The sequence below is a fragment of the Halichoerus grypus genome, chromosome 7 (assembly GCF_964656455.1).
Source record: "Halichoerus grypus chromosome 7, mHalGry1.hap1.1, whole genome shotgun sequence".
In the NCBI taxonomy this organism is placed as follows: domain Eukaryota; kingdom Metazoa; phylum Chordata; class Mammalia; order Carnivora; family Phocidae; genus Halichoerus; species Halichoerus grypus.
Window position 1 is genome coordinate 73,100,335 of NC_135718.1, and position 21,678 is coordinate 73,122,012.

The 21,678-nt window shown below is 43.5% G+C and overlaps 1 protein-coding gene, 1 long non-coding RNA gene and 1 pseudogene across 6 annotated transcripts in view; 2 read left to right on the forward strand and 1 right to left on the reverse strand.

Moving 5' to 3' along the window:
- The window catches only part of LOC144382578 (uncharacterized), a 43,414-nt gene extending 29,020 nt beyond the window's left edge, over window positions 1–14,394 (reverse strand). The window contains exon 1 of the long non-coding RNA XR_013449771.1: window positions 14,186–14,394. This is a non-coding gene — a long non-coding RNA (uncharacterized LOC144382578). The remainder of the gene's footprint in view (window positions 1–14,185) is intronic.
- Window positions 1–21,678, forward strand: part of EDARADD (EDAR associated via death domain) — an 81,176-nt gene that overhangs the window by 9,573 nt on the left and 49,925 nt on the right. For 2 of the 5 annotated variants that reach the window (XM_078077750.1, XM_078077751.1), the window contains exon 2: window positions 20,750–20,808. The exons of 1 other annotated variant lie outside the window; for it this stretch is intronic. In XM_078077750.1, the coding sequence (XP_077933876.1) occupies window positions 20,755–20,808 (54 nt within the window). In that variant the 5' untranslated portion in view covers window positions 20,750–20,754. Of the gene's footprint in view, window positions 1–12,340; window positions 12,478–13,288; window positions 13,574–20,749; window positions 20,809–21,678 lie in introns of those variants that run through there. 2 more of the 5 variants (XM_036074111.2, XM_036074112.2) reach the window with 2 other exon arrangements.
- On the forward strand, window positions 9,010–9,477 carry LOC118524108 (small ribosomal subunit protein eS26 pseudogene; annotated as a pseudogene).

The following is a 21,678-nucleotide window of genomic DNA, read 5'->3' on the forward strand; positions in this document are numbered from 1 at the left end:
TCATTTATCCTGCTTGGTGTTCTCTGAGATTCCTGGATCTGTGGGTTGGTCTCTGATATTAATTTAGATAAATTCTCAGTCATTATCCCTTCAAATATTTCTTTTGTTCCTTTCTCTCTTTCTTCTCCTTCTGATATTCCCATTACATGGATGTTAAAACCTTTGTAGCTACCTCTCAGTTCCTGAATATTTTGTTCTAGTTTCTTTTTCTGTCTTCTTTCCCGTTTCTTTTCCATTTTGGAATTTTCTACCGTCTTATCCTGAAGCTCTGAGTTTTTCTCCTCAGCCATATCCCATCTGCTAATGAGCCCATCAAAGGCATTCTTTATTTCTGTTACAGTTTTTTTTTTTTTAATTTCTAGCATTTAAAAAAAAATTCTTCTGAGAATTTACATCTCCCTGCTTAAGTTGCCAATCTGTCTACTTTATCCATTAGAGCCCATAACATATTGATCATAGTTTTCAATTCTCTGGCTGATAATTCCAACATCCTTGCCATGTCTGGAGCTGGTTCTAGTGCTGTTTCTTCAAACTCTGTTGTTTGCCTTTTTAGTTTGCCTTGTAATTTTTTTCCTGATAGCCAGACATGATGTACTAGGTAAAAGCAACTGCCGTATATAGGCCTTCAGTAATGTGGTGGTGAGTGTCGGGGAGAGGAAGCATTCTGTAGTCCTATTATTTGCTTTCAGTCTTCTAGTGAGTCTGTGACTCTGGACTGCAAGCTTCACAAATGCTTCTCAGTCCACTCTCGCCCCGAGATGAGACAAAATTGCTAGAGTGGGTTGGAGTTGGGTCGTTCCTTTCCCCCACGTGGAAGGTTAGAGACAGCTGAAGTTGGACACTTCCTTCCTCCAGGTTGGTTAGGCTGTGGTAAAACCCCAATAGTTTCGACTATGGTAGAATAGTTCCTCTGAAGGGGAGGCCTTTTTAAGAACAGAATGCTGTGGCTTTTCAAAATTATTCCGTTTCTCCTCTTGCTGCTGATATTCACTGTGAGAACCTGGTCAAACTTATGAGGTAAAATTCATAAAAATGTGTGGTCACACATGGAGTTTTTATTTCTCAGAAATCCACACTGAGCCTTCAGCAATTGATCAATTACAGTGCAGGTTTCCTGCCTTAATACTAATTCCAATGAAGGTTTCTGTTTATGAGTTTCTGTTCTGGTAGATTGTAATCCTCTATACTGGCCTGTTGGATTCTCCAATTTTGAAAGCAGTGGTTTGCCCTGTGACCCCACTTCTCTGATGGATCTAAGGAGGGCTGTTGACTTTCCAGTTTGTTGAGCTTTTTACTTGTTGTCAGGGAGGAGTGGTGATGACTTTCTGGCTCCATGCTGGCCATTATAAGGTTTTAAGTATTTGAAAGGAAAATAGTGATTTTATTGTTGTATCAATATACTTTTGTGATTATCATTAAGATATCATAATTCAACCACTCTACTATTATTGAACATTTAAGTGCTCCTCCTCTTCTTTTATTTCTTAGTTATACTTCAGCTGAAATTTTATTATCTTTGTGCACTTAAAATTATTCTTCTTTGGATTATTTTCTTCTTATATCCAAGTTCACATCCATAACCCTCAATCCCAAACTCTATTAAGAAAATGACTGTGATATTCATAATTGATTGGATCTTTTGGTTGGGAGATGAGGATTAGTCCTCATCTAAAGTTATACCTCAAATCTTTTACTTTCAAATCTTTGCACTGATTGAAATGGAAAATGTCTGAGTATCATAAGGAGTTGCCTGTTGAAACAAGTTAAGTGACAATCCACCCTCTCAACTAAAGAAATAAGTAGTCCTGAAACTGAGAAAGCTTTTATTGAAATGCTGGTGATGGGCATTTCTAAAATGCAAGTTCTCAATGATTATAAGAGAAAGGTCAATTAAATTCTGTTAACCTATGAGAAATTATATTCTACAATGTGCAACTTAAACTTCCCCTTCTGTTTCAACTGAATTAAATTTCTCTCCATGCTAATTGTGTCAACTGTAACTTACTGATAAAAAAGTACACGTTTCGTCCACTGAAACTGCTAGTACAGATGTTTGTTTGAGATTGTTCATGCACAGGTCCTCTGTACTTGTGTTTGCCTTTAGTGCCCTCTACCTTCCCTCTCAGTGCACTTCCTTGCTCCTCTTCATTATTTCCTCTCTTATTAATGCTCCCCTGTTCCCCAGAGAAAAACTGATTGGATAAAAATAATTGATAATAGCATGACACTATTTGCATTTTAAAAGACATCAAAATAGTGTGACATAGAGGAATGAAATGCTAATTGGTATATAATCTCAGATAGGAGAAGTCTCAAACCATTTCAAATATGCCAACCACCACTTTTTGTGTAAAATGGATAAAAAATCAATTATTACTTTCATAGTTATGTCATAGTCTGCAATATTGAACATTTCATAGTCTGGGAAATGAGGAGAATGAAGGAAAATTTTTCAAGTGACTAAATCTTTGCAAACAGGTCAGCCTGAAACAGTGTTTATGGGGGTAGGGGGCAAGGCAGGTCAAGACTGATTTTGTTAAGCAGGCACCCTTCTGACAATTATTCCCAAATTTTCTATTTAAAATTTTAATTAAATAATATATACATAAATATTTATGCATAAAATTAGAAAATTACAGAAAAAGCTAAAGCCTCTTTAAGCATTAATCTCTTCCAATCCTGGTTATCTTCCCCTGTTGCCCAGAGATAGCCATTATTATAGGTTTGGCATGTATCCCTCCTTAAAAAAAAAAAAAAAAAAGCTTTATTGGGGTATAATTATCATACAGTCAACTACACATATTTAGAGTGTACAGTTTGATAAGTTCTGACATACATATACATCTGTGAAACTATTACCCCAAGCTCTATGTGGTGAACCTATCCATCCCCCAAGTTTACTCATTTCCCTTTGTAATCATATTTCCCTGCCATCCTCCATCCTAGGCACCAATTGATCAGCTTTCTATCACTACAGATGAGTTTGCATTTCAATAGGTTTATATAAATGGAGTCACATATTACGTACTCTTCCTTTTTTCTGGCCTCTCTCACTCAGCATAACTATTTTAAGATTCACCCATGCTGTTATGTGTACAATAGTTCATTCCTTTTATTACTTTGTAGTATTCCACTCTAAAGTTATACCTCAATATTTTTACCCATTTACCTGTTGATGGACATCTGGGTTGTTTCCAGTTTAGAGTTATTACAGATGAAGCTGCACTGAACTGTGCACGAGTCTTTGTCTGGACATGCAATTTTTAAAAACTTGGATAAATATGTAGAATAGCAAGAGCATGTTGTAGGTGTATATTTAAATTTTCAAGAAACTGCCAAATGGTTTTCCAAACAGGTTGTACTCAACACTGCAACCACTGGGGCAGGAGAATTCCTGTTCCTCCATATCCTTGTCAACATTTGGCATGATCAGTCTTAAATTTTAGTCATCCTAACAGGTGTTAAGTAGTATCTCATTATGGTTTTACTTAGAAATTCCTAAAATACTAGTGATGTATCTATTCTTGTGTTTATTTGCCATCTTCCTTGGTGAAGTGTTTCTTTGAATATTTTGTCCATTTTTCATTGGGTTGTTTGTTTCTTTATGTGTTGAGGGTTCTTTTCATATTTGGGGGGAAAGTCCTTTTTCAAACATGATTTGCAAATATTTTCTCCCAGCAGTGGCTGGTCTTTCCATTATTCTAAATTTCTTTAGAAAAGGAAAAGTTTAAAAATTTGATGAAGTCCAGGGCACCTGGATGGCTCAGTTGGTTTAAGCGTCTGTCTTCAGCTCAGGTCATGATCCCAGGGTCCTGGGATAGAGCCCCAAGTCGGGCTCGCTGCTCAGCTGGGAGCCTGCTTCTCTCTCTCCCTCTGCCCCTCTGCCCTCCTCATGCTCTCTCTCTCTCTCTCAAATAAATAAAATATTTTTAAAAATTTGATAAAGTCCAATATTTCAATTTTTAAATCGGTATGTATTTTTCGTGTTGTACCTAAGAAATCCTAGCTTAACCCAAAGTCACAAAAATTTCTCCTCTGTTTTCTTCTCTAGAAGGCTTATAGTTTTAGGTTTTATATTCATGCACAATTCTTTTAGACCTGTTTTAATTGCTCTTGAATGAATAATGATGGAATGGTTGGACCATATGGTAGGTATATATTTAATTTTTTTTAAAGAAACTGCCAAGTTGTATTATTTCTGACTTCATATTTTCTCCTTTCTTGGCTTACTAAACCATAACTCTTATTTGTTATTTTTGTGGTTGTTTTAGAGTTTATTTATACATCTTTAACATACCACAGTACAGCTTTAAGTGATATTTTAACAATTCCTGCATTAGAGCCTTAGAAGTGTATACTTCCTTTTCTCTCCTCCAGGTTTTTGAGTCATTGTTGACATTAATTTCACTTCTACATAGATTATAAACCCCACAAACATTGTTACTATTTTGTTTTAAAAATCTATTAGCTTTCAAAGACACTGACCGAGGGGGGAAAAAGTCCTTTTCTATGTAACCGTATATTCATCATTTGTTCTTCATTCCTTTGTGTAGATCCAAATTTCTATCTGGTGTCATATTCTTGTCTGCCTGAAGGACTTCCCTTAACAATTCCTTTAGTGCAAGTCTGCCAGAGATGAACTCGTTCAACTTCTCTATGTCTGAAAAAATACTTCATCTTCGTTTTTGCAATACATTTCTACTTGGTGTACAATTCTCAGTTGACAGGTGTTTTTTTCTTTCAGTTCTTTAAAGACATTGCTCCCACTGTCTCCTAGCTTGCATGGTTTCTGATGAGAAATCTGTTGTCATTCTTAATTTTGGCCCTCTGTAACGGATCTTTTGTTCCTGTGGCTGGCTTACGACTTTGTCTTTGTCTATGGCTTTGAGCAAATTGATTATGTGGGGCTTGGTGAAGTTGTTTTCGTGTTTCTAGTGCTTGGGGTTCACTGAGCTTTTTGGATCTGTGGGTTTAAGGTTTCCATCCAATTTGGAAACCTTTCAGCCATTATTTCTTCGAACAATTTTCGGTCACCCTTCATCTTTCCATTTCAGGGGTTTCAGGCACATGTATATTAGGTGGCTTGAAGTTGTCCCACAGGTCATTTTCGTAAAACTATTTTTTCTCTCTGAGGTTCATTTTCAATGCTTTCAATTGCTGTGTCTTAAAGTCACTAATCTTTTCTTTTGCAATATCTTATCTGCTGTTAATCCCATCCAACGTATTTTTTTTTCCTTTGGGTGTTACAGTTTTAATCTCTAAAAGTTTTATTTTGGGTTTTTTAATAGTTTCTGTGTCTCTACTTAGCTCATTGAACTTACGGAATACAGTTACAATAAAAGTTGTAATGTCCTTCTCTGTTAATTCTAACATTTGTGTCAGTTCTGGATTATTTTCAATTACCTAATTTTTCTCCTCCTTATGAGCCTACGTTTTCCTACTTCTTGCAAGCCTACTAATCTTTGTATCCCAGACACTGCATGTACCTTATTGGGTATTGGATATTTCTTTATTTCTATATTTTGTATTTGTATTTATTGAGCGTTTCAGGATGCAGCTAAATTACGAGAAAAGTGTTTGATCCTTTTGAGTCTTGATTTTAAGATTTGTTGGGTGGAACTGGGGCAGTGCTTGATCAGTCCTGGGATAATTATTCTCCTAGTTATTCTCCACTACTGAGGCAAGATCTTCTGTGTACTCTACCAAATTCCCATGAAATATAAGGTTTTTCTCCATTCCAGTTGGTAGGAATAAGCACTATTCGTGGCTCTGAGTAAGCACCAGGTACTGTCCCCTCTAATCCTCTGACATAGTCCCTCTAATCATCCTTTCTCCAACTGTGGGTCATTTCCAACATGAATGCATCCATCAGTAAATGTTATGCTGAGTAGTCAAGAGGGACATTCCATGGATCTCTGAGGAACTTTCTGTGAAGTCTCTACAGCATTCTGTCCTGTGACTTCTAGCTACATCTCTTCACATTAGGGAGTCATAGGGCTTTGCTGTGTTCCCTTTCTCTGCACTGCAACCTGGAAATTCCCTTAAGGCAGTAAGCTGGGGCAATCATAAGAATCACCTTCCTTATATCCCAGCTCTTAGGAATCACTGACCTTTTTTGTCTGATGTGTAGTGCTTTAAAAACTGTTGTTTCATATATTTTACTTGGGTTTTTTATTGTTCTTATTTCAGGCAGGAGGGTAAATCTGGTTCCAAAGTTGACATGTATCCATTTTTTTAAAATTTTACATGTAGTTATAGAAAACATAGATTGGCTTGTGTCTACCCCTCATATCACATTGCAACTTGTTTTTTTTTTTCACTTAAAATGTTTTTTAAGCTTATTTTTGGTAACTTCTGTAAAATATTGCATTGCATGATTATATTATATATTTATTCCTTCTCCTATTGGTTGACATTTAGGTTGTTTCTAATATTTGCTACTACCAACAATGCTGCAACCAACATTCTTATGCATGCCTCCTTGTATCACATGTAAGTGTTCCTTTAGGGGAATTTTAGATCAATTTTAGCCAAGTTAGCAATTTTAGGTCAAATTGCTCTCCAGTGTGACCATATCACTTTACATTCCTACAGTGTATAAAGACCTGTTTCTTTGCAATCTTGCCAGTATTTGATATTGGCAAGCTTTTAAGTTTTTGCCAGTCTGCTAGCTCACTATTGCTTTAATTTGTATTTCTCTTATTTTTATAAGGTTGAGCACCTTATCATATTTTTATTGATCATTTTGGTTTCTTCTAGGAATTTTCTACTTAGCCTTTATCTGACTTTATATTATCTTTTAACATACTTTATTTAAAAGAATGCTGAAAACTTTGGATGCTGATCTTTTATTTTATATATATAAATTATATATTATATACTGTTCTATTTTATAATTTGAAATACAAATATTTTATAATTAAATTTTATTTTATCTTTTATTATAGTTATAAAATAGATTATATATCATTAATTTCTCTAAGTTTACCCCCATTTTATAATTTTCTATTGTCTTATGGTGCAGAATTTGAATTTTTATCCAGTTAGGTTTATCAGATTTTTCTTTCATGTCTGTTTATTTTTTTGCCTTAAAAAGCCTTTTCTGGGGCACCTGGGTGGCACATTCAATTAAGCAACTGACTCTTGTTTTCGGCTCAGCTTGTGATCTCAGGGTCAAGAGATCCAGCCCCACGTTGGGCTCAGCGCTCAGCACAGAGTCTGATTAAGACTCTCTCTCCCTCTCCTTCTCCCCCTCCCCACCCACCCACTCACATGCACGCAGGTGCTCTCTTTCTCTCTCTCAAATAAATAAATATTAAAAAAAAGAAAGCCTTTCCTGCTTACTGAAGTTATTAAGACATTCTCTCTTACAGTCTTTCTTAGTAATCTTGCTATCTTGTAGGACAAATCTCCCCTTTTCATTATTCTTTCCCAAAATTCTCTTATTTACCCTTTCATATACATTTGCAACTTTTCATGTTCTAAGAAAATCTTATTAGCTTGACTGAGTTTTATTAACTCCATAGGTTAGTTAGGGAATCATGAGTGCCTTTATAATAATGAGGCCTTTTTTTTTTAAGATTTTTATTTATTTATCTGAGAGAGAGAGAGAGAGAGCACAAGCTGGGGGATGCGGTGGCAGAGGGAGAGGGAGAAGCAGACTCCCCGCCGAGCAGGGAGCCCACCCCGGGCCTCGATCCCAGAACAGTGGGATCATGACCTGAGCCAAAGGCAGATGCTTAACAGACTGAGCCATCCAGGTGCCCCAATATTGACGCTTCTTGTCTATTAACCTGGTATAGTTCTCTATTTAGTCAGATTTACTTTTTGTGTCTTTCAGGAAAGCTCTGTGGTTCTTGCAATTTTTTTTTTTTTAAGATTTACTTATAAATTTTAGAGGCGGGGCAGAGGGAGAAAGAGTCCCAAGCAGACACCATGCTGAGCGCAGAGCCCCATGCGGGGCTCAATCTCACGACTCCAAGATCACAACTGGAGTCAAAAACCAAGAGTCAGGCACTTACCAACTGCACCACCCAAGCGCCTCAGTTCTTGCAATTTTTAAATAATTTTATTGAATTTATCCCCAGTAACTTTATAGCTTTATTTGCTACTGTAAATGGGATCGTTCCCCACAACCCCACCATTGGTTATTGTTGGTCCACAAGAAAGCTGTTGGGATTCCATATGTTGAGCTTTATCTCTCCTCCAAGTTAAACTCACTTACGTTCTAATAGTTTCTCAGTTGACTCACTTAGATCTAAGCCCACCTACTTGTCTTAGCTCAGAATAAATTCTAAATGACAAGTTGTTAAAATAATTTATTTAACGATGGATGATTTTGTAGATTTCCAAGCCCCAACTTGAGCCTGTGTTCCACGTTCTGGGAGTACACGACACAGGAAACTAAGCTCTGGGGTGCTTACTATACCAGTTTTAGCTGGTCACCGATAACACCAGGTTTTCTTCTCATCTGTCCTCTTCTAACAGCAGAAACAATAAAATCTCTTCTAGCTGACTTTAGTTAGTTGGGTTTCAGGTTTTAATATATAAATTTCATCCCTCTGAACAGATTTTTCTCTCAAAATCTGGAGCAAGAAATAAATTGTTACATATATATTCACTAAGAAAGCAGCTAGGAGATGCTGAGCATGATGGCCCGTAAGATCAAGGCACCAGCACACACTTGTGAGTGGTGAGATCCCGAGGCTGGAGGAAGATTCTAGAATAAAGTGCTCATTAGAGAGCCATACCTTTTCTCCTGTCTCCTTACCTCTCTACACCTCCTCCTTCCTATCCATTCGAAATGTTTTTAGCAACACACCATACTGAGAATCATCCACACTGTGCGATTCTCTTTGTGGAAAACTAAACACAGCACAAAAACTGGTTTTCTAGCTCATGCTTCTGGATGGTAAATAATTCAAAGTAAGTTGGTAGGAGTAGGCAAGGGAGATTCAATCTTCTGTATGAAAAAGGGCTTTTATATAAGTGAGTAGAGGAACCTTTAAGAATTATTCATGTTTACTCTCTCGGGTCTCGCTACCAAGATGACCAAGAAAAGAAGGAATAATGGTCGTGCCAAAAAGGGCCGCGGCCACGTGCAGCCTATTCGCTGCACCAACTGCGCCCGTTGTGTGCCCAAGGATAAGGCCATTAAGAAGTTCGTTATTCGGAACATAGTGGAGGCCGCCACCGTCAGGGACATTTCCGAAGCGAGTGTCTTCGACGCCTATGTGCTTCCCAAGCTGTATGTGAAACTACATTATTGTGTGAGTTGTGCCATTCACAGCAAGGTAGTCAGGAATCGCTCTCGTGAAGCACGGAAGGACCGAACACCCCCACCCCGATTTAGACCTGCGGGTGCTGCCCCACGACCTCCACCAAAGCCCATGTAAGGAGCTAAGTCCTTAAGGACTGAAGAAAAGCTGTTCTCCAGAAAAAAAATAAATGGCGATTACACATCAAAAAAAAAAAGAATTATTCATGTTTAAATATGTGCACCAGAATGCTATGCCCCTTGTCAAATAGGCTTCAAATCAGCAAAAATGATAATATTTTACTTACATAAGTTTTTTAGTCCCTCTGTTAACATTTTGGAATACATCATTTTAACGCACATCTGCAAATTTGTAAAGCAATCACTTCGTGTGAGACAATGACTGCTTCAAAAGGCAACAAAAGAACATTTACAATTTTCCGATATGAGTTTCCTTCATGTTTGGATAAGGATGCAAATTCAACTCTGTATAATAAGTTACAGTGAATTGTAAAGATTAAATGCACTCAAGGATTGTGTTCTCTCCTTCCTCCACCCTACCCTACACACAGCTGCCCGACTAATCCTCCAAAAACACCAATTTTCATATGCTGCTTTTCAAAGCTAGCTTCCTGGCTTCCTGTTGCCTGAAAAAATAGTCTCAAATGCTTTCGTCTGGCATTCAAGGCTCTCTATGATGTGCACCCTGGCAAACATGTCGCTCTGCTCATTTCTTCCACCGTGCACAAGTGGGCTAGTTATTTAGAGACCCATCTCCCCACTGACCCAGCAAAGGTCTCGAGCGTCTCCTAGACTCACGGGCTCACCCAGTGATGTTCTGAAAGACCGTTACTGGGTCACATGCCAGCTGCTGGAGTCAGGAGTCAGGGTGAAGTTGCCACCACCTAACCACATGGACTGAAAGTGGGAATGGTGATTCTCCGGAAGAAAACTGGGGCATTATTATGAGCAGTCAGATGGCAAAACCGCCGAGGTCCCCTACTCTGGACACAACTGAGACAAGCGAACGTATTAACTCCGATTTAGGCCTCTTCCACCACATGCAATTCCACAAGGCTGTACCAGGCAAATGCAACTGAGGGAGGCAGTGTTTCATTCTGGAACAAAAGGAGCCTCCGATAGCCCCCAATCCATGCACTATCATTACAGCTCTAGCCACTTTTATATAGATCAGACCCTGTCCGGGAGCCCAGTTTGCTGGGTTCATTTATATACAATGCACATACCCTCAAGAATATAACATTTTATCTCAGATTGCATAAATTTAAATAACACTTACTGAAAATGGTGTAAAATGAACAAAAACAACATATTCTGTGACGAATCAAATGAAATACATTTTGAGCTGCTGTTTTCCCCATTTAAAGATAACATTTTTGATAACTGTCATTATCTGTGAAAAGACACAAGACCAACAGTTTTTTTGTGTTGTTGTTGTTGTTGTTGTTGTTTCCACTTAAGGCTGTAGCCATACTGTCATGAATAAAGATCTCAAATTTGCCTGGAAGCTCTCCTGGCAAATTGTCATTTTGAGGGTAGACACCACCCAGCCAAATGGCTTCCTACATCATCAGTGCCTTTCTTCCACACACACTCTCTTCCTGGTTTAAACATTCGTTACCCTGGTTCTACAGTGAAACAGTTTTTGCAAATCTCTTCTGTCCCTAAACTCCTAAAAGTTGGGGACTTCTCACTTTGGTTTCCCCAGGGCTTGACATTTTGTTTGGTGCTTGGGGGGCAATGGGCCGTTCAAAAAGTATGTTAATGCTATCACTCAATGCGTTGATCCATGCTATGCACCAACGCTGTAATAAATATCGGTTCATTTCTTGTAACAAAGGCAGTAGGAACTTTGCCCAACGGATGAAATTCCAAGGACAGAATGAAGGCGGGAAGGGAGCTGGTATATTTGTACCTACTATGTGAGAGACACTGGTTTAGGTATTTTTATATACACATTATTCCACTGAACTGTCACAATCCTGCAAATTCTTACACACTTGGGTTTATATGTAGCAAGTTTAGCAAGCAACCCAAACTCACAGTGACAGGCCCATGAGTCAAATCCAGCATGCTTGACTCCATGATTACCAAGCCCACTATCACCATTGATCATGATTCTGAGATTCATGAGTATGTAGGTGCTATCAGGAAATGTCAAAAATGCCCACTTTAGGGACGCCTGGGTGGCTCAGTCGGTTAATCGTCTACCTTCGGGTCAGGTCATGATTCCAGGGTCTTGGGATCGAGTCCCGCATCAGGCTCCCTGCTCAGTGGGGAGTCTGCTTCCCACTCTGCCTGCCACTCCCCCTGCTTGTGCTCTCTGTGTCTGACAAATGAATAAATAAAATCTTTAGAAAAAAAATCTTCTAAAAAATGCCCATTTTAAAGAGTGTTTTAAAACACTATTTAGACAGCAATAGAAGCAAAAGCAGAATGACATAATGTAACAGGAAATAGTTTGTATGGGAACCCTTTGGGAACTCTGGTGGATGAGTGTGTTTAAATTAGTTTTTCGTAAACTGCAAAAAAAAAAAGCTCCCATTTGTAGTGTACACTTTATAGTTCACAAAGCACGTGGCAACAATAAAGATAATGATGGGTTACGGTTGCAATTCATAGAAAAGGAGGTACAGGGAAACTGAATGAAAGGGAATAATAACCTAGGTCCATAGTCAATCTTCCTTGTAAAAAAATTAACCCGAAAGTGCATTTCTGCCACCTCTCTTCTGTTTGATATAATAAAGAATGGCCATGATACATGAATTATAGTTCAGGGTTTTGAAAAGCAAAACAGCTTTATAGCAACGCTTGAGCTTCTGTTGCTAACAAGATAGCTCAATTTGATATGCAGTTCCTGACATATCCTGATGGAAATAATTCCATCGTCATGAGAAGTCAGAAAGAACCCCAAACCAAACCTCAGAATAGATTCGAAGAGAAAATACTCTTAAAAAAAATTTCCCTTCCTATCAGAAGCAGACCAAAGGGAAGTTTATCCTCCCACTAACAAATTCCCCAGAAAGCTTCATTTAAGGTTGTACGCTCTTCAGACACCCAGCAGGACCCTCTTCTTTGAGCCTGGTATTTCTTCCATGGCATATTCCAGAGAATAAGACATAAACTAGAGAGCACTACGGGCCTCAGGACTACAAAACAGATGATGAAAGGCACAAAGCAAGCCTCTGGTGACCAAGAGGGTATGTAGACATTTGCTGCTTTTCGGCATTTTTCAAAGCTGAGTATTTAGCTGCAGGCCTCTCCTTTACGATAAATTGCTGCTATCGTATACTAAAAGCTATTATCTCTTACATACCATTTCCCATCTTTCCATTCTCGTGTGCCAAGGCAGACATGGATTATTTAAAATCCTTAAGACACTGCTATTCAATTTAAATTGCCTGTAACCTTTGTGTAATAGATTTATGATTGATGATAGGTTTAGTTAAAACAGAACTATTTTAAATATATTCTTGGTAAACGATCCCAATCTGTGCTCACTTAAGTAACGGGTGCATAATCCCTTTTCAATTAAACCGTAGTGCTTTGCTTTTAAGGACCAATTCCGCATTTCCGAGAGAACCCCGAGCTACTTTTCTAGAATGGCCGTACGGGTGTGTATCTTTTCACTCCCTTTGTGCAGCACCTACCCTGGAGGTCATGTAATAACCAACGACAAAGAAAAATCCAGATCGAAGTTATTCGGGTGTGCCACCCTGCCTGAAGACGAGGAGACGGTTTAAATAGCAGATCGCGGGCAGGCATCCCAGCCCAGGCCTGCGTTGGGAGGGCTGCGTCCCGGCCTCGGGCGCGATCAGGGAGCCCCCAAAGCGACCCGAGACTGCAGCCGGGTTTTAGGGCTAATCCTTTCCTCGCAGCCAGTCCGGACAGCACTCGCGTGGGCCGCGCGCCGACACCAGCTCGCGGAGCCTGGGCGCGGGGCTGGAAGGACGCCCGCTGCCGGCGACGCTCGGGGCCCCCCGGGGGCCCCCCTGCCCGCGCCCAGGCCCGCGCCTCCGGAGGGAGGGAGGGAGGAGGGAGGGAGGCGGCGGCGCGGAGAAGGGGCTTTGCTAATTGCCGAAGCAGGAAGTGAGCACGAGGAGGACGCGGCGGAGAGTCTGGGAGGAGGTGGAGGTGCTGGAGGAGGAGGGGCGCGTCGCAACTGCAGGAGCCGCCCGAGCAGCCCTCCCTGGCCTCCCGCACTCCAGCCCCGACCCCGAGGCCGCGCAGCCCCGCTCGGGCGCCCGTCTGCCCCACCCCGCCCCATGGCTTCTCCGGACGACCCCCTGCGCGCAGGTAAAGTGACACCTCGCCGCGCCCTCCCTGGGAGCGGGAACCGCGGGGCCGCGAGCTGGCGGGGCTGTCGGGGCCCAGCCTCCCGCGACCCCCGGGACGACCCCCGGACACAGCGCCGCGCCCGTGTTCGCGCGGGGTCGGGCCGGGGACGGCGGCAGCGCCGGGGCCCCGAGGGGGCGGCACGAAGTCCCCCCCACCCCACCCCGCGAGCGGGCGCGCTGGCCCCCATCCTTCGTCACCCCCACGCGTGCGGAGGACGCTCCTGCCCTCTTCCCACGCTGTGGCCCCACCGCTTTTGTTCTGGACTCGGGATCCCAGGTTGAAACAAGTCCCTCAAACCTCTCTGGCAGCCAAGAGCGCAAGGAGTGATTTTCATTTTTTCCTCCCTGGCTCTTCCTTCCTCCCCACTCACATGCCTTCCCAGGTCTCCTTTTCTCTCCTCGTTTTAACTTTTATTAAATGGTTTTGTTCCATATATTGACCCTCAGAGCTATTTCGTAAACTAGTATACACGAAAGCGAGAGCCGGATCCCACCAGTGAGATCCCACCTGTAGAGGCCTTTAATTAGAGTGGTCTCTAGTTCTAGCCTTAATTTAAAATACTGTGCATACCTGAGGACGGAGTCTAGATTTTTCTTTCATCTCTTACTTGAATTTGAAATCCTCCTCAAACTTCACCTTCCAGGATTTCTCTGTCCTTGCTTTCCCACAATCTTGGCCGGGGGGATCCGCCACGACTGTTGAACACAGGAATGAATGAATGATGTATTTCCCGGAGCACACTGGGGCTTTTTCTTGTTTTGCTGAGGTTGGAAGGGCTAGGGAGGTACAGAACTGCATGTAACTGCTTAGATAAACGTGTTTCCTATTTTATTGCTTCGGCTTGGGCAGGGCTTGAACGTTCCACCATTAAGCTGTGGCTTGAGCGGTTAGGAGGAGACAGTATCTGGAGGTGAGTCAGAAGACAGCTGAACTGGCATCGTGGTATGCTGGGTTTGGGAGAGTTTCCTGGAGATTCTAAAGAAAGATCTAAATTCTTCAAGTGGGGAATGATAAACATTGTATCGATGGGAGATGGAAAATAAATAAATTGGATATCCTTCCCTCCCCCGTACCCATTATTTGGGAAAACAGAAAGGGAAGTGAAGAGAGAAATCCTCCCACTCCGATCCCCACTCACCTCCACATCCACCTTCTCTTCTAAGAACCTAATGGATGAAGTGCCAAGAAGTATTGGGCCTGATTTTACCAACAATGATCTCAGATCTCAAGGATCATGGTGAAAGGCATTCAGAAAGATCTTGGGGATACAGGGATCCACTGAATGAGGACAAGTGTAAGGTCCGCTTGGACCCCTAAAAGTTAATGGCACCAGAGAAGATGAGGCTCAGGAACTACAGCTTAATAGTGATACAATGTGTAAAAAGTTTCAGTGAGTCATAGTGTGACGAGACCACCAGGGTGGCTAATACAGTCTTAGGTGACCTTATGTAATGGCACTACAGGATCTAGATGTCCCATGATGGTGTTCTTGGTCAGCCTGGCCCTGCCAAAATGGATACTCACAACCTGGAACAAAAGGTCTCGGAAATCCCAGCATGTGAGGCATGAAGAGAGGGTAGAATGATAGGAGGGTGTCCTTCGGAAGGAATCTGTCTCCTTGACTAAATTTAAGAGGAAGAACGCAAGTCTGTAGGTGAAATCTTTCCGGCCACAAAGAGGGGAGAGGCCTCCTAAGGTAGAGGTCTCCTTGTCCCTTGGAAAGATGTCAAAGAAAATATTCAGACATCTCAAAGAGGTCCTCATGTCCATCTATTCCCACTTGGAATTCTATCAATAAGGTGAGGGTTCCTCCAGTTAAAAAAAAAAAAAAGATCTAAAATGACTTCCTTTCTCGTGTAATTTCTGTAAGCTCCAGGACACACCCACCTACCCCTCCAGCGCTGTAATGAAGCTACAGAGGGTGCCGATTTGTGGGACTTGTTAAAGGCCATTTCCACGTGTACACCCCCGACCACGTCCCCATGAGCCCTCACCTGATTTCCTACACTCACCATCTGGTGTGTTCCCACCTGCACTTGCCTTTTACCAACCCCTTCGCCAAAAGGCAGCCAGAGTGACCTTTCAAAGACCTATCAGTTCCTGTCATTTGTCTACTTAGAAACCTGCACTGGTTTTCTAACAAGTTCTCAGTCCTCAAAAGGTGTCCATAGTCCTCACATCCATCTCTCCCTACCCCTCCAACTGACTGCTGCCTGTTCTGTCCCTGCCTCTCTGCCCTTCAATCACACTGCCTCCTTTTTCTTCTGGAGAGCCCTCGTCCCCCCTGCCGCCGAGCCTCTGCACAGGTGATTCTCATTGCTGGGAAGACCCTCTTCATCTTCCTCCCCTCCCCACTCCAGTTACCTCCTACTTACTCTTCAGACTGGAGCTCACAAGCCCCATGCGGTCTCCATGCACCTTGTTCTTTCCTATCTAGCACTGGCCTCCATTTCTAGCTGTGGTTATATCCCTGCTGTCTCTCCCCAGCTAGCCTTGAAGCTCTCGGAGGGGGTGTGCGTCCGTTTAGCTAGAATACCTGACACAGTGCTCGGCACGTAGTAAGCCCGGGTGAACTCCTTATTGCCTCACCAAGTGAGTGAAAGAATTTACAAATTTCACCACATACGCTTCAAACTGCGGGCAGAAAAAGCTTTTCTTGGATTGACATTTTAGAAACGTATTCATACATTTAGATGTGTTCCCTGACTTTACCTTGTAAGGTTAAAAAAAGAGGACATTTGTATCTCCACATGCATCTAATGAAGGCTTGTAGATACTATTAGACCACGTTATGAGCTTCATGGAAAGAGACAACTTTTTACACTAAGAAAATGTAGAAGACTGTTGAGGTCACATAGAAGGAAAGTAGTCATGCTGGTTGCAGCATTGCTATCTTACTCTATCTCTGCCACTAATAAAAATCTAACACGGGATGAGTCAGAATCGTCTGTCGGAGGTGAATAAAATCTGGCTCATGTTCATACAGACGTGAAAGCCAGGAACGAAGAAAGAGGCTTTGAAAGCCTGGGTTGAGGAGGAGGTGTGATTCGCTGCAATGAGCTGAGTGCCCAGGGCCACCGGCATGCGGGCATGTGTCCTTCCTTTGTTCTGGGGTCCCTTTTGCACCGCGTGGCATGGCTGGTGGCTGGGAGCAGCTCAGGACGGTGCCGGGTGGCATCTTACCTCTCCCAGCCTTCCTGTGGGCTCAGGTGGGTCCCAGGTGGCGGCCTGCCCTCCTGGCAAATCCCAGTAGCACTGGGAGCAGAAACCAGGACGGAGAATGAGTGCTGTGTTTGACAAGCCGGACCAGCCAGCTCTTCTTCAGAGGCACTGGGAGCCATGGCATGCTGTAGTTCTCCCTTTCCCCTCTCCCTTCTCCCTCTCCCCTTCCCTCTCTCCTTCCCTGCTGGTGTGCTTTCCCAATGCCCACTTCATCTCTTTTCCTTTCTTACATGCCTGTCTTCTAGATTTTCTTCTCTCTCTCCCAATTACTTCCCCTCGTCTGAATCTCCTCTTTGGTCCCTTTGTCCCCTCTCTTCCCTCCTCCTCCCCTTCCCTGGCCCCTCTTCAGCTCTGTCCCCTCTGTAGGCATGAGCCTGACTGAATGCCTGGCCACCCTCCAGTCACTCTTAGGTGGGCACCTTCCTGAGCCCCTGGTCCTTCCTCCACTTGTTCAGCCCCTGCTCTGAGGTCTGAGGATGACAGAGCGGGGCTGCTGCAGAATCAGGGAAGAGGAGAGATTGAATCCTGTGTCCACACCACCGCCCAGCATTGCGGCTCTAAGAGCTTTTGTAGTCCTGAATAGGGTTAGGACTCTGGGGCTTCTTCAGAACCAGGAATGAAAACAGCCGTAGGTCAAAAGAAAAGCTATCACACACACACACAAAATAATAATCACGAATGAAAAATAAGTTGACTCTGAAATCCCAAGTTTGAAGAATTGCCTTGAATTCGTCACTAGAAAGCACCCAAGGCCTCACTCTCTTGGCTCTGGGTGCCCCGGGAAGGGCAGGAAGCTCTGACATGCTCCCCTCTTCATTGGCTTCCAAAGAACATCCTCAGAGGCCGCCTTTGAACTTCCTCGGAGAAACTGTCTCTCAGAACTGTTGGCCCTCGGCTGCCGGGACTAATGAAGGGAGATGTCAGGACGGAACAGCGCAGCTGTTGGGCAGCTCACGGGGGGCTGTGTTGCAAAATGTGAGATTGTTGCTTCTGAAGAAGCTGTGGGATGTAGTCGGCGGTTCTGATTCTATGGGTGAGATTTGGGTCTTCGAGTGGATGAGGCCTGCTGAGATTTTTGGACTTCGAGTCAATGCTGGAAAGACTAGTGCTTTGGGGGACGTTGGGTGAAGGTATTTTGCACATGGGAAGGACATGAATTTGGGGGGCCAGAGAGTGGGCTGTTATGCACTGCATTTCCGCCCAGAAACCTTGTTGCCGTCCTAACTCCGGTACCTCAGAATGGGACCTTATTTGGAAGACCTTATTAGAGTCTGTGCAGATGCAGTCAAGTTACAATGAGGTCATGAGAGTGGGCCCTAATCTCCTATAACTGACATCTTTGTGACAAGGGAAAATCTGGACAGAGAGATTTCCCCCACTTTCAATGGTGGTCAGCGCATGAACTTCTAGAACCTCTGAAAGTAGTGGAAAACAGGCACAGGCTGGGCACTAGGTAAGTGGGAGCTCTAGTGGAATTTCAGATGAAGGTGCTGTGGACCGGCTTCCTATGTCCTAGTGACGTTAGCCCGAAGATGCTCTTTTGCCCCCGGGGGCCCTGCTTCTCTCCACTCACGGACCTTCAGAGCCGGAAGGACATGTGGAGGCTCTCTGTTCACCCATGAATATTACAGATTAGGGACAGAGAAACAAGTGATCGTGCAGCCTGCCTACCTCGCTGGCTCTCACCTTCGGTCTCCAAGAGCAAGGCCAGGTGCCCTCTCCAAGGGCCATGCTGCGTGAGTTCACCCTGGGCCTCATGCCTTTCGAGAACTCTCCAGAAGATGTTCGTATAAATTAAACATCATCCTCGCTGCCACCAGTGAGATCCTTTTTGGTCAATTGCCAGCTAATTTGGGGAGGTCTGTGCCTTGCTTAGAGTCACCGATCCAGGAGAGGCGAGGTGGCTTTGGGAGGAGGGGACTGCCCGGGACAGCAGAGCGACAGCCGAGAGCCACCCTGGCCTGAGCTCCCATGGTCCCCCTTTCTGTTTTGGCCCCTCCTGTGCCTCAAATCTCAACTGATATCAGAGCCTTGCCTGGGGGACCCCCTGTTGTTCCCTGGGGCCTGTAAAAATAAACCTTTTAATGCTTCCAAATAAACGATTTGATTTCAGACTTAAAAATATTGTAACCGTGCAGCTCCAAGAGCTCTCAGAAATGCTTTCGGACAACTCCCTACCTCCAGGCCAGTGTCAGATAACCAGGGTCAGCCCTCCTCCAAATAATCTCTTCCGTACACAGCCATCCGGGCCTTGCAAACAAGGGCAGTTGAGTGCGAACCACAAGGACTTTCCGGGCAGAAGAAGGCACAGGGTCAGGGCAGGGCACATCGGGCGCCACGGGGGCCTGGGTCTGTGAGCGAACTTGGCAATATCGCGCCTGGAAGGACTTTCTCCACGGTCTGATCCACATCAGAGGCTCCAGAGAACGTGATCAAAGGCCCTGAAAGTGCCTCCACGGCTGGTTCCGAGCCCGTTGCCTTTCCCGACTGCCCTTTCGCCTTGCGGCCATGCCTCAGAAGATGAGAAACCTAAATTCGTTGTGCCCTTCCTATCGTAAGTTCCATCTATTCTCAGGGATTTCAGACCAAAGCAAGAGACTTTGGGCCTCCAGAGAGGTGCTGTCATTGGCCTGGCCCTTCCTGTTCGCCTCACAGCCTCTGGAGACATGCTCAGGTACAACCCAGAGCGGGGTCAGGGTCTGAGGGGAGTGGACGGGGTGCCCACCCCCGGCCTGACCAGAACATCCATCTCCTGGGCCCCCCGACTGCAGGTTACAGGGGAAGGAACCTGAGGCAGCAAGCACTGAGGTCATCCAAGGTCACACTGCGAGGCTCGTCCAAAGTCACACCCCTGGACTTGTTCAAGGCCAGACTGCTGCTCAGCGGCGGCATGGCTGGGAGAGCCAAGGTCTTCCGCATCCAAGCCCAGTCTGCCTTCCTTTTAACTGTGCTGTCGGCATCCTCACTGCCCCTTTTCCCAGCCATGTCCTCCATTTCCTTCCTCTCATGCTAATTTTTCTGTAGGAAACAAAACTAACTTGTCATAGATACAGTGGGCGGTATCTGCACAGACCCTGTTGAGGGTCGTTTAGAAACCACTCCCCCCCCCCACACACACCCCAGCTCCCCAGGTCCTGCACAGCCCGTGGACCTGAAATTCCATCGTTGGTACCTGCTAATATACATACCGCACCCCTGATGGGGGGCATGTTTTAAAGTATTATCATCCAGCTCCACTGTAGTGAAAATGGAATTGTTGAGACAAGGCTGTGATAGGAGGGGTAGGAGGAAGGAACTTGAGGTGGCGTCTACCACCCTCTCCCCAGCCAGGAACCAGAACGAGAAGGATGGAAAGGCAAAACTCAAAAAAAAACCTCATTCAATTTCTTAAATGCAACAAGTGGTAAATAAGAAGCAAAATCTTGGGAAGTCAAAATCACTTTTTGTTAGATAATGATCCCGGGAGGTTGCTGACTTTATTAAATTACCTAAACCACAGCCAGAAGCTTAATATTTTTAAATAATTTAAAAAAGCATTACAGAAGAGTGGGAAACATGGAGAGAAGGAGAAATCAGGATCATGTCATCCCTGCTCAAAGTTATAATCAAATTATACCAAAGAGTCATGGCTACCATGTTTGCATAATCCATGGTTATATATAACTCCGAGTTCAAAGTATGGTGTTTTTTTAAAATAAAGTTTGTCTTAATCTCTTTCTTGGTGCCGTCTGACCCCATTCCTTCCTATTTCGTTTCTAGTAATGGTTGAAAGTACATTTTTCTCAAGCCTGACTAGGGTAGCTTGCATGGATATGAAGATAATTCTCAAAGGACACATCTGTGCTCTTAAAGAAAATACTCTCCATTTGTTTTGTTTTTTTTGGTTTTTTGTTTTTGTTTTTTTTTTTACAGATCATATGGCAAAGGAGCCGGTGGAAGACACGGACCCTAGCACTTTATCCTTTAACATGGTAGGTTACAATCTTTACATCAATGGTGACAACTCTTGTTAATCCTTTTTTCCCTTTGTTACATTTTTATTGCTCAGTATTTACACGAAGATCAGAAACCTCGAAGTAAGGTTTTCCCAAGATAAATGTCTTTATCACAGTGTTCTCTGTGATGTAATAAACTTTGGGTTTCTCAGGGCTAAAAATGGTATTAGATTCTGTTCTTGTGATCTTCTTAGATTATATCAGGCCTTTGTATACTTGTCTGTTTTAAATACTTACCTGGCTCCTTTTAACTTCCTCTTCTTCAAAATGCAAAATATTTAATGTGAGATGAAGGAAAAAACAGGACTACTGTACAGTTAACTGGGGGCTGCCCATTGGCTAGCTGGGCACACACTGTTTGGTTCACATGTGCAACAACCCTATAAGGTAAGCTCTGCCCATTTCACAGATGAACAGCTGAGACACAGGGGTTGGGGTAAGTGGCCCACCTTGGAAGCAGCCCAGGCGGGATGCAGACCCAGCAGCTGGCTTCAGGTCCCTGCCCTGCCCTCCCAGAACCAGTCTGTGTTGTGTCTGCTGCTGAAGGTTTACCAAGGATTTCACATACATCGTCTTCATCCTCCAAGTAATCACTGAGATGGTAGGACAGCCACCCATTCTACAGATGAAGTGATGAGTGTTAACGGATTTGTATAAAATCACCCAGATGGGAGCCCTGCTCGCCGATATGGAACCGCCTCTTGCTTATGACCAGATCCATGCATCTGGCAACATCACATGTGTTATTATGCATATAGGGTGTGACACATTCCTTTAAAAAAAAAAAAAAGTGTTTGGAGGAGAGGAACCGCCCAGTCCATGAAAAATTCTGATTAACTAATTTAG